General features: G+C 39.2%; 1 protein-coding gene across 12 annotated transcripts in view; it reads right to left on the reverse strand.

Annotated features, from left to right (window-relative positions):
• The window catches only part of KCNU1 (potassium calcium-activated channel subfamily U member 1), a 235,525-nt gene that overhangs the window by 157,023 nt on the left and 65,861 nt on the right, over positions 1-12,641 (reverse strand). For 11 of the 12 annotated variants that reach the window (XM_079909209.1, XM_079909217.1, XM_079909216.1 and 8 more), the window contains 3 exons: positions 6,881-7,051; positions 5,848-5,939; positions 3,261-3,371 (listed from right to left, as the gene is read on the reverse strand). In XM_079909209.1, coding sequence (XP_079765335.1) covers positions 3,261-3,371; positions 5,848-5,939; positions 6,881-7,051 — 374 coding nt within the window. The remainder of the gene's footprint in view (positions 1-3,260; positions 3,372-5,847; positions 5,940-6,880; positions 7,052-12,641) is intronic. The other variant, XM_079909207.1, reaches the window with a different exon arrangement.

Consider the following 12,641-nt stretch of genomic DNA (forward strand, 5'->3'; position numbering starts at 1 on the left):
GACCCCTACATCAGCGGTCCCCAACCTTTTTGGCACCAGGGACCGGTTTCATGGAAGACAATTTTTCCATGGATGGGAGGTGGGGCGGTGGATGGTTCAGGCGGTAATGTGAGCGATGGGGAGCGGCAGATGAAGCTTCGCTCGCTCGCCTGCCACTCACCTCCTGCTGTGCGGCCCAGTTCCTAACAGGCTGCGGACAGGTGGGTTCAGGACCCCTGCCTTACATGTTATGACAACGTGCCTGTGTGTACATGATTTCATTTATCCTGATCAGCATTATTGCACCTTTCCAATCTGAGAACTGATATCTTTTTTCAACTCTAGAAAGTTTTCATCTTTTCATTTGATTGTGAAAAACTGCACATATACAAAGTGTATAGGATGTATGCATTCAATATAAAGAATAATAAATCAATATTTATGTACCCACTCAGGCACAATAACAATACAAATTACTCAAGGAAATAAATATCTCATCATTATTCACTGTTGTATATTCTCTAAGCCTAGTTATCTGGTCTTCTGGATGTTTTGAGAGCTATAAAATATCAAATTTTTTTTCTGTTAAGTTAGCCATAGTTAGTTTTTGTTGAATGCTACTAGTTATCCTGAATTATAGAAACATAAATTAATATTTTACCTTTATGACATTTTATAACATAATATCTTGGATATTGTTTTGCTTTAAATAATAAGTAACCAAAGAAAGAAAAGTATCAATTTCTATATCAGTTACCTAGGTTTGCACAAAATCTGGCACAATCTTTGTGGCTTAAAATAATGAGTTATTATTTCTTGAAATTCTTTGTTTTGACTGGGCTCAGCTGGATGAGTCTTCTGCTCCATGCAGTTTTGCTGGAGACATGACTCTGTTTAGCTGAGAGCTCTAGTGGGCTAGAACCTCTGAGATGGCATCACTTACAGGTCTGTTGCCTCAGCTGGGCTTCTGGAGGAGCTGGCAGCTGGATGGGCCTCCTACCCCTGGAGGAGGAGGTGAACTTCTTACATAGTGGTCCAGGGTTTCAAGACACTGAGCGCAGAAGGTGATAGGCTCTTTATGGGTTGGTCCTTTAACTGGCTCAGTCATTTACACATGTTTCATTGGTTAAAATGAGTCAAAAGGCCAGCCCAGATCAATAGAAGGGAAGCTAGAAGACTCCACATTTGATGGGAGGAGAAGAATATGTGTAAACATTTGGGAGGGGTTTCTGGTAGCCATCTTTTAAAAAACAATCTACCACAGTCTCCCCTCTGCTGAATTCTATTTCTCAAGTTAAGTCAAAGGCCAGCACAGGTTTATTGAGAGGAGCAGCATGAACGTACAGTAAGGAAAGGTAATGTGAACCTCTGCACCAAAGGAAAATCCACCACCATCACAGACTGTGGTAATTGCTTTAAAGCAAATAAATGGAGTGATGAGACAGGAGGATTAGAAGACGTTAATTTAGATAAGTTGGCCAGGGAAGGACTCTGAGTGCTGGGAGATGAAAATAAATCAGTCACATACAGCTGAAGAGCTTCTGAGCAGAAAGAACAGATCAATAAAGCAGCCTTTACAGAAGTTCAGGAGAGACAAGATAGGAACTTTGAATACGGTTGTGAGAGTGGAGACAAAATGGTAGAATTAGGATTTATGTAGGAGATGCAACTGATGATGAACGTGTACACAGGGTTTGAGGGAGACAGTAAAGTCAAAGACAACGCCTAGTTTTCTGTTTTAAGGAGCGGCATTGATGAGGTCCCACTTGCTGAGACAGGAAAAGCTGTTTCCTTTCCTTCTTGTTTTTTAATTTTAAATTTTTTAATTTGCCTTGTGAGATGGAAAAGTTGGACATTAAATCATGAGTTTACTTTTGAAAATGTTGAGTCTGAGGGGCCTTTGAAACACTGGGGTGGAAATACCCAGTGAGCAATTAGTTGTGTGACTATGAAGCCACAGAGAATGTCTAGTGGGGGACGTCAATTTTGGAGTCTTCAGAGTATAGGTGTAACTGACAGAATTCTACATAGACACTTCCAACATTTTGTACCATTTAAGAAATTTCATTCATTAACTTGACGAATACCTACAATAACCTACATTAGTCTATGAAAATACATCAGCAGATAAAAGAAGTTACTTTCCACACATTTAATGACTTCCTCTCTGTCTCAGCTGGGTTACAATCATTAGCCTCTTATCACTGGTTTTAGCACTTTGGTTTTTTTTTTGTTTGTTTGTTTGTTTTTACTATTTTTTAAGTAAGGATTCAAGTAATACACAAATTATTGAAAAGACAGGCATGACAATGATCCTGAAGCAGAACTCTTGGCTGTCTGTCAACAGCACCATAAAGAAATTCAAAATGCTTACTGGTTATCTCACACCTGAGAGCCCAAGGTAACGGTGGGTTGAAGGTGTCAGATGTAAAGAGAGTACAGTGTTCAACTATGAAATGCGTGAAGGCCGAGGTGATCTGATAGGCAATCCTGGATAAAATCAAAATGTCATTTCATATCTGGGTGACTTATTTAGTGAGTGATGTCTGGATAATGGATAGACCATTTGGAAAAAAATAAAGAAGTTAGTTCCCTACACATTACACAAAGTCACTTCCAGAGAGCTTAAATATAAAACATTTCAATATGAAAAACTAAAAATGCTAGAGAGATAGTTACTTAATTCTAGGACAGAAGGGTCTAAGCATGTCAGAAAAGCAGAAAGCCAGAAGGAAAGAGTCGATAGATTAGAGTCCATGTAAACCGGATGCTTCTGTATTCGATGTACAACAAAAGCACGCATAAAAATTAAAAAGCAAAGGGAGAGGAAAAAACATTTACAACATACGACACAAAGCAGCTAATATAAAAATATAATGAGGCTTAAAAGTCAGCAAAGTAACAGAGGACCCTCTTCATAGAAAAGAAGATAAAAGAAATGAAGAGCCATTTCAAAAAACCCACAAACCATCAAAACACACAAAAATTGCTCAATCTCACTAGGAACCAAAATAGTAAAACAGAACAGTTAGAAACCATGTTGCCTACTTAAAACTCTTTTTGTATTAAATAGGCATTTCCCAGTGTTTCACTGGGAAAAACACCTGGTAAGATATATTTTCAGAGGTTAACTCTGGTCATGAACTGCTCTTTCCTTACTTATTGCTTACTATTATTTCCGAATTTTAAAAATTAATAACGCAAGGACAATTTTCTTCCATTACAAATATTCACACATACTTCAAGTATTCCCTGCCCACGGGTCACACAGATACACTTACTCTCCCAGGAAAACAATCTCAGTATTGATCTCCCCTGCCTTATGGCGGAGGAAATTCCTCAGGAAAGCCGTCACACTGTCCACAGTGATGTTTCCACAGACCACAATGAACCTAGAAAGTGAAAACATGGGAGGTGGTTCATCCCAGGAACAGAAGTCTCTTCCTGTCTAGATTTAGAGATGGACAATTAGCTTAAACTTAGTCTGAAATAAAAGTTGGTGTTTGATACCTCATTGTAGTTTTGATTTGCATTTCTCGAATGATTAGTGATGTTGAGCATTTTTTCATGTGTTTGTTGGCAATCTGTATCGTCTTTGGAGAAATGCCTATTTAGGTCTTCTGCCCACTTTTGGATTGGGTTGTTTGTGTTTTTGATATTGAGCTGCATGAGCTGCTTGTATATTTTGGAGATTAATCCTTTGTCAGTTGCTTCATTTGCAAATATTTTCTCCCATTCTGAGGGTTGTCTTTTCGTCTTGTTTATGTTTTCCTTTGCTGTGCAAAAGCTTTTAAGTTTCATTATATCCCATTTGTTTACTTTTGTTTTTATTTCCATTTCTCTAGGAAGTGGGTCAAAAGGGATCTTGCTGTGATTTATGTCATAGAGTGTTCTGCCTATGTTTTCCTCTAAGAGTTTTATAGTGTCTGGCCTTACATTTAGGTCTTTAATCCATTTTGAGTTTACTTTTGTGTATGGTGTTAGGAAGTGTGTAAGTCAGAAAGAGAAAAACAAATACTGTATGCTAACACATATATATGGAATCTAAAAAAAAAAAAAAAAAAAAGGTCATGGAGAACCTAGGGGCAGGACAGGAATAAAGATGCTGATGTAGAGAATGGATTTGAGGACATGGGGAGGGGGAGGGGTAAGCTGGGACGAAGTGAGAGAGTGGCATGGACATATATACACTACCAAATGTAAAATAGCTGGCTAGTGGGAAGCAGCTGCATAGCACAGGGAGATCAGCTCAGTACTTTGCAACGACCTAGAGGGGTGGGATAAGGAGGCTGGAAGGGAGACACAAGAGAGAGGGGATATAGGGATACATGTATGCATATAGCTGATTCACTTTGTTATACAGCAGAAACTAACACAACATTGTAAAGCAATTATACTCCCATAAAGATGTTAAGAAAAAAAAGTTCCACCTAGATTTTAAACTTAGAAACACCAAGGACTGCATCTCCAGTATACAAAAGGAGCATAAGATTTCTGTAGGGAATGATTCCACACATTTGAATTACACATAGCTTTTCAGGCATTTAAGGATAACTATCGTAACTGCTAGATTTTTCTCGGTTATTTATAATTTATAATGGAGTTGCACGTGTGTTAATTTCACTTGATTTGCCACTTGACTCCTGATTGGCTGGTGTCATCTTTTTTCAGAGGAACGACTGAGCTCGGAATGGCTCACTGATTTTCCTACAGTCAAATACTATGGCTGAGGCAGCCCCAGAATCTAGGCTATTTTGGTTTATCTTCTGCATCTAAAATTATCTAGTGCTCACAAAAAAAGTGAGTCCAATGGAGAGACATGTAGCACAGGTCCACAAACCTATGCATGTAACTTCTATGGTGAAAAACAGCCGTCAATTTCCTTAGGCTTCATATACATAAAGAAGCTATTTTCCTCCCATTAGTCATGTAAGAAAACGGAAAGTGTAATTTTAGCCTAAGTTAAACTTATATTTTCCAGACCTTATTGGCCTATTTAGCATGTGTGAGATGAACTGGGTTAGACTTTGGCTTATCTAGCTTATTTCACTGTTTTCAATATTTGTTTTTCATTCATTTCATTTTGTTACCTTCCTCTTCATACGCCTGGATCAATGTTGGTTTTTATCCAACTGTGTTAAGACATCACTCCAAAGGAGTTTATCTCCACTGCGCCTCTTTCCTCTACAGCAGGTAAGAGACTAAATAAAAAAGAATCGCTTTGAATTTGAGATTTCCAATTCCTTATCTTCTCCTTAGGTATGAAGAATCATAATGGCAATGGAGGTAACATATATCCACAGAGAAGTAGAGTAAAAACAACTCCAAATCCACTTTGCTCCTGGGAACGAACAGCTGTGGCATGGACAAAACAGGTGATCTGTGAAGGACTGGAGGACAGGCTGAAACCCCTCCTCACGCTAGCAAACCTCTTCCCATGGATGAGCTTGAGGGGAGTTTGGGCTAAGACAACGGAATTGAATTATTTTAAATTCGAACTCTGACTCTAATTGGATCCTAATGTAAAGTTAGCCATGAGTCAACCACATGGTTCAAATGAGTAAGACCATCAGGAATGGATAGAAGAGAACAGTCTGAGATAAGGCATGGACAAATATCGGCACAATCAGCATGTGACGCCGAATGACAACGTATCTGTCATTCTAGTTTATTTAATCCTCTTACGAGCATCTAGAGGGTAGTGCGTATCAGGTAGCAAACATCTTCTCATGGTTTTTATTCCAGCCCTCTTCAGTGAATGAGGACCTTGCCAACATACCCACCTAGGCCAGGCAATCGTGTTTCAAAAGGGAGAGTGACTTCGTAGAATACCCCAAACTGTAGAAATTATACTTGAAAGCTACTTACTTCTTTCCTTTGACCACTTCATAGGAACTGGTGTATTTCCTCTTGTTACCAAAAAGTTCCACCATTTCAGGGATGCAGTTCGCAAACAGAACCTAAAATGATTGGCAAATAAAACCTGAGGTCTCACTACTTCCAAGGATACTTCAAAATTCCAAGATTACAGAGGAGAAAGCAGGTACGTAAAACTTTCTCTCTTCTAAGAAGGGCATGACTGGGAACTGTGCTTTTAAAGGGAGACCAGTTTTCTTCCTTACTTCAGCCTTTGGATTTGGTTAAAATTTAATAAATTGCTTTTCATCCTTCAAAAAGATGAAAGCAAAGACAAGCAGTAAGGCAACCTCCGCACCCATTTTTTCCTGTCATCACTTCTAACTGCCCTTCTGACTCTTTCACTTGATACTATTTGGGGCTTGGGGAAAAAATAAAGCATATGGGACAGAGTAGGGTTAAGGGAAAATGACAGAAATGAGGGGATGTAACAATGATGTGGACAGGGGGATATCAGAAAGGTAGAGTGGAGAACTCGGAGATGGTTATTAAGGAATTGCCATTAAAGTCACTAAAAGAAAAGGAGGCTTCCTTTGTCCTTGACACACTCCTGAACCAAGCACAGATGTTCACTTATCTGTAGTAAAATGCTGGTTTAGAGAGAGCTTACTCATTTGGGCTGGAAAGAACACAACTTCCTGCAGATCAAATCTCAAATCCCCTTCCTCTTTGGAAGAAAGACTATAATCCGATGGGCAAAAGATGAAGGAAGATGCGGTTGCTCAAATCAATGCAGAGGCTAATTAGGAACGTCTGCTCTCCTTTGTCTACCACCCTCATCCCTGGCAATCGAACAATTACGTTATGTGCTCCAGGGGATGCAGTTTGGAAAATATGGGATTCACATATCTCTTCATTTTCATTTGATACCTGCTCTGAATAATGCAACATTCACTCTCAAACCTATATCACTTTGTTTCTCACCATTAACCAAATGTTTTTCATTTATGTAGCTATATTCAAAAGACATAAAAATATTCTTTACCAAACTCCCCAGGGTGAAGAACATGATGAAGGTCCGTCCTAGGGATGTCTTGGCTACCACATCTCCAAAGCCGACAGTCGACGTTGTTGCCATGACCAGGTAAATGGACTCAAAATATGAAATATTCTGTGAATTTCTACCTTTGAGCCAGGGATCACCAGAATTTTCCACCTGTCCAAAGAGAGAAGACTTAGGAAAGGTCTCTGAATGGAATTCAAGGAAAAGTTTATAAAGAATAAGTACAACTTTTGATTCGTTTCATTTAATTCAATCCAAATGAAAGAGTAAATGATTCCCAGGTCGCTGTGAAGGGTTTGCAAATTGTGGGTAGTAATTGTGAAGTCTTGTTTCCCTTCACGGTGATTACTGCTCAAATCTGAGGGGTGTGTAGCTGGAGCCCACAGTGGAGATGCTCAATGCGGGGAATGGCTGACAACATCTCTTCTCCTGTGGGCACATCCTCCCATCCCGGAGCCACGGGATTCAGAGGCTGTCAGACTGAGCAATTATTATTCACCCTCATTTTACATCACATCAGGATCATCATGAAGGAAAGCAGCACTTAAATGGGCACTTGATCTCAGTGAGCTTAAGCGCATGAACGCTGGAGTCTCAGGAAGAGCAAACAAGCTTTCCAGATTACTTTCCTCCCTCCCTGCAAAAATCTTTTCAGTGATAAAAAGGAAACTCTGAAATAAGCTACAAGGATATACTGTACAATATGGGAAATATAGCCTATATTTTATAGTAACTATAAACAGAGTATAACCTTGAAAAATTGTGAATCACTATATTGTACACCTGTAACATATAATATTGTACATAAACTATACTTCAATTAAAAAAAAAAGACAAACTCTGGAAAAATCTTCCTCTGATTTTCCCCCTAAGTCTTCACATTTTATGAAACCTAGGTTTATCCGATTTTTTTTTTACCTCAAACAAAAAGAGTAACTTAGGCAATGGCATTACACTTTATAGAATATATATATAAATTTATACATATATATCATTTGTTATGCTATATAACAAACATTAATTATATAGAATATATACAAAATTTCCGCTATGTTTCTGTTTTTAGACATTTTTCCCCAAATAGTACTTATTTCCTAGATGTTTTCCGTTTCCATTTTTCCACGAGAGACGGTAAAATGCTAGCGATGGCTGGGGAAGGCAGGTTTTTTGTTTTGTTGCTAAGAACCAGAATGAAAACTAGAAATAATGTACTTTGCTTAAGTATCCGATCACTTTTTTAAAGTGGTGTGCCAACTGCTGCCTCCTTCTTAAGTTGGATGAGTAGGTTAAGAGTGTGGGCTCCTCTAATACTCCACTCCCAGATAAGGAGATTGCATGTCTATACTTAACTCTCAGGGCTGGTAGTAGATTTGGTTGCAAAGTCTACTAATCAGCTTCCACAGATGTGGAGACTTTACTGCTTTCTAAGACTACTGTACTGTAAGAAAACCAAGTTTAAATCACACAGATAAAACTCCTAGAGGAAAACATAGGCAGAATATGCTTCGACATAAATCGAAGCAATAGTTTTTTGGATCTGTCTCCTAAAGAAAAGGAAATAAAAATAAACAAATGGGACCTAATTAAACTTAAAAGCTTTTGCACCGTGAAGGAGACCATCTACAAAATGAAAAGACAACTTGCTGAATGGGAGAAAATATTTGCAAATGATATGACCGATAAGGGGTCAATATCCAAAATATATAAACAGTTCCTACGATTCAACATCAAAAAAACAATTAAAAAATGGGCCAAAGACCTGAATAGACATTTTTCCAAAGAGGATACGCAGATGGCCAACAGGCACATTAAAAGATGCTCAACATCATTAATCATGTTGCAAATCAAATGCAAATCCTAACCACAATGAGATGTCATCTCACACCTGTCAGAACAGCCATCATCAAAAAGAACACAAACGACAAGTGTTGGTGAGGATGTGGAGAAAATGGAATCCTCCTACACTGTCGGTGAGAATGTAAATTGGTGCTGCCACTGTAGAAAACAGTATGGAGGTTCCTCAAAAAATTAAAAATAGAACAACTATATGACCCAGCAATTCCACTCCTGGGTATATATCTGGGAAAAAAAAAAACCTAAAAACACTAATTCAAAAAGATACATGCAACCCAATGTTCACAGCAGCATTATTTACAATTGCCAAGATAGGGAAGCAACCTAAGTATGCAACAACAGATGAACGGAAAAAGATGTGGTATATATATATACAATGAAATACTACTCAGCCATAAAAAAGAATGACATTCTGCCATTTGCAGCAACATGGATGGACTCAGATGGTATTATGCTAAGTGAAATAAGGCAGACAGAGAAAGATAAATACTGAATGATACCATATGCGGAATCTAAAAAATTCAACAAACTAATGAATATAACAAAGAATGAACAGATTCACAGATAGAGAGAACAAGCTAGTGGTTACCAGTGGGGAGAGGGAAGTGGGGAGGGGCAATATGGGGTAAGGGAGTAAGAGGTACAAACTATTAGGTATAACATAAGCTACAAGGATATATTGTACAACACGGGGAATATAGCCAATACTTTATAATAACTATAAATGCAGTGTAACCTTTAAAAACTGTGAATCACGATACTGTACACTGTAACCTATAATACTGTACAGCAACTATACTTCAATTTTAAAAATCATATATATGATATATATACTATAATATATATGTGTATACATATATTTTTTCCAGGAGTTGAAGTGTTGCTTGGGACAGTCTGCTTTAAGCTAAAACCCCATAGTGTCTTGTAAACATCTTAGCACAGGGCTTCCATCATACCCTTGTACAGCATGTTTTACAAACTGAAACTAAACTTATTTCAACCTAGAAATCTCCTTCACAGTAAGTCAAATAACCCTTTCCCATTTAACTCACCCTCTTTGGAAGTACTGCTTTAGTGCTTCAAACCCCTCCCCACTCCCATAGAGGTTCCTCATTGGAACCTCTATGTCACTCCTGCTGGTCTACCTGGCCACCCTGCTCTTGCCCTGGACCCTGTTAGCATCGACCCTCAGCCCCAGATGGGAAATAACTTAAAGATGAAAGATTATGGGCCAATGTGAATATATGGAATTGTTACCTATTTTTAATGTCACATTTCAAAACTGAAACTTTACACTTTTAAACCTTATGTTTCAACCGTAGGTGAGCTGTGCTATGGAGGTGGAGGACATGAGGACACTCTCCCATCCATGCCTACCTCTCCATTATTTGTATTGGTTTTATTATTTTTACATGGTACATGTGTGTTCTAGGCTGTACCCACAATTCCCTTGGCCGTGTCTTTGTTCTATTTTCAATCCAGTCAGTAATCACCATCACTCCTTTTTATCATGGTTTCCTCATTCTTGAGGTCTTGGTTTTGACCCGTCTCCTATGTGGCTGGATTTTATCATCAAGGTCATTTTTAAAAGGGACTCATGATGCTCTTCTCTCTTCCATGTGCTTAAAATGACAGATGGGCTACACTCGCACACAACCTTGGCAGGCACTGCTCTGTCACCTTCCTGCACTGACTGACGTTGGCAAGATATCTGAGGCTAGTTTCATTTCCCCCCTAATACAGACCTTTCTTTGTTCTGCTTAGATTCTCTCCTTACCCTTAAAGGTTGGTAATTGTTCCAAACTATGGTTGGACTCATTTAGGGTTATTTCTCCTGGGATACTGTATACCCTCTAAACTACAGATTCAATACTTTACATTCAAACATTTTTCTGATACCGTATTTGTGTCCCCTTCCTCAGGAGCATGAATTTTACAGTACGTTAAATCAACATGACCCATCTTTCATGTTTTTTCTCCATATCATTTAAGTATCTTTGTCCTGTTCCATGGCATGATTTTGCCTCAATCCTGTCCGCCATGTTTCTGAGCATATTTCTGTCACACTTAGTACATTTGTGTCCCCTCTAATGTGGTTTTTGGCTCTGTAAAACATTTTTCTTCTTTTTCTCTGGTATCTTTGGGCCGTTTACCAACTCCTGCTACGGTTTAGTAATCTTTTATTTAAAACCTTAAGTATTTTGTTTGAAGTATCATTTTCAGTTTTTTAAAGCCTTGTATAAGAAGGGCTTTTCCTTAACATTTCCTTTGTTCCCTTGGGCAAATTATCACGTTATTGTTGCTCTGACAGCCCTTATGCGATGTAATTGTTATGCTGATGTCTCTGCTTTCCAACACACTCCCTGTTCTGGGCAGAATTTTAGCATAGGCACCATGTTGGTTCCTTTCTGGTGGACACTCACCCTCCAATGGCATCAACTCTTTTTTTTTTGCAGTACACAGACCTCTCACTGTTGTGGCCTCTCCCGTTGCGGAGCACAGGCTCCAGACGTGCAGGCTCAGCGGCCATGGCTCACGGGCCCAGCCGCTCCGTGGCATGTGGGATCTTCCCAGACTGGGGCACGAACCCGTGTGCCCTGCATTGGCAGGTGGACTCTCAACCACTGCGCCACCAGGGAAGCCCGGTATCAACTTTTAGCTGAAGGACGGTGTAAGTACGGGAAGGAATGACTTGGGACCGTAGGAACAATCATAGCTTTTATTTCGGTTTGTCATTTCAAATATCCTCTGAACAAAATCTACTAACGTTTTGCTCTGGGTTACAGCTTTTCTAGGTTTTTCACATTTCAGACGTTGGTGTGACCCACAGTAGATGGCCCTGAGTCCAAAACCATCAGGTGGCTTCTCCCTCTTTCTCTGCACGCATCCTCACTGGAGGTCTCCTCCCCAGGGTGACTGGACGTCCCATAGGAGCACATGTTCACGTGCTTAGAAGGGCCTGAGACCGTGTTCAAACCAGAAGCCTGTGAGATTTACAGGGAGCAGCTACTCTTCAGCTGGGGCTGTTGGTGGCCTTGGGAGAGTGGGTTGCCAGAATCTTGTGTTTTTGCAAAGAATCCAGAAATCCAGGTCTTTTAATATGAGCTCTCTGAAAAAACTTATCAACCAATACAAAAATAGCAAACACATAATACAAACATCTTAGGTCCAATAACATATGCCTGTAGGCCCCATTCAGCCTGAGAGCCCCTCACTGGAACCTCTATTAAAGGAAAAAAAATCCCCCAAAACCTGTTACCATGGTATCTCCTTTAGCATCCTTTTGCCTACCGTTCCGTGATGGCCAACAGGTCTCTACGGGAACACTGGTGACTGCTTCTCCCAGTGCAGACCCATGCCCCTTCAGCTAAACCTCCAGATGCAGGGATCTACCTTTACTGCTGTGATACTTCTTCTCCAGAAAATCAGTCTCCTGCTTGCATGATGAGGAAGGATGTGGCTGGTTTCAGATTTCTTTTTTTTTTTAATTGAAGTATAGTTGATTTACAATACTGTGTTAGTTTCAGGTGTACAGCATAGTGATTCAGTAATTTTTCCTGATTATTTTCCATTATAGGTTATTGTAAGATATTGAATATGATTCCCTGTGCTATACAGTAAATGCTTGTTGCTCGCCTATTTTATGCATAGTAGTATCTGTTTCTTGAAACGCCAAACAAATTTGGTGTTTGATACTTTTCTTGATGAACTGAACATGGTTAAGTTTCTTTCTTTAACTTTTTTTTTTCCTTTTCCTTGTGATTTTTAAATTAATTTTGAGAGAAGGGCTCAAGTGGAAAAGACTTCTCTATTTTTTTGTTCGGTTTTGCTTTTCTCAAAGGCCTTTGCAGGCTTTTAACGTGACACTTCAATTTCTACATTTTCTAAT

This window comes from Stenella coeruleoalba (genome assembly GCF_951394435.1).
Source record: "Stenella coeruleoalba genome assembly, chromosome: 21".
In the NCBI taxonomy this organism is placed as follows: Eukaryota; Metazoa; Chordata; class Mammalia; order Artiodactyla; family Delphinidae; genus Stenella; species Stenella coeruleoalba.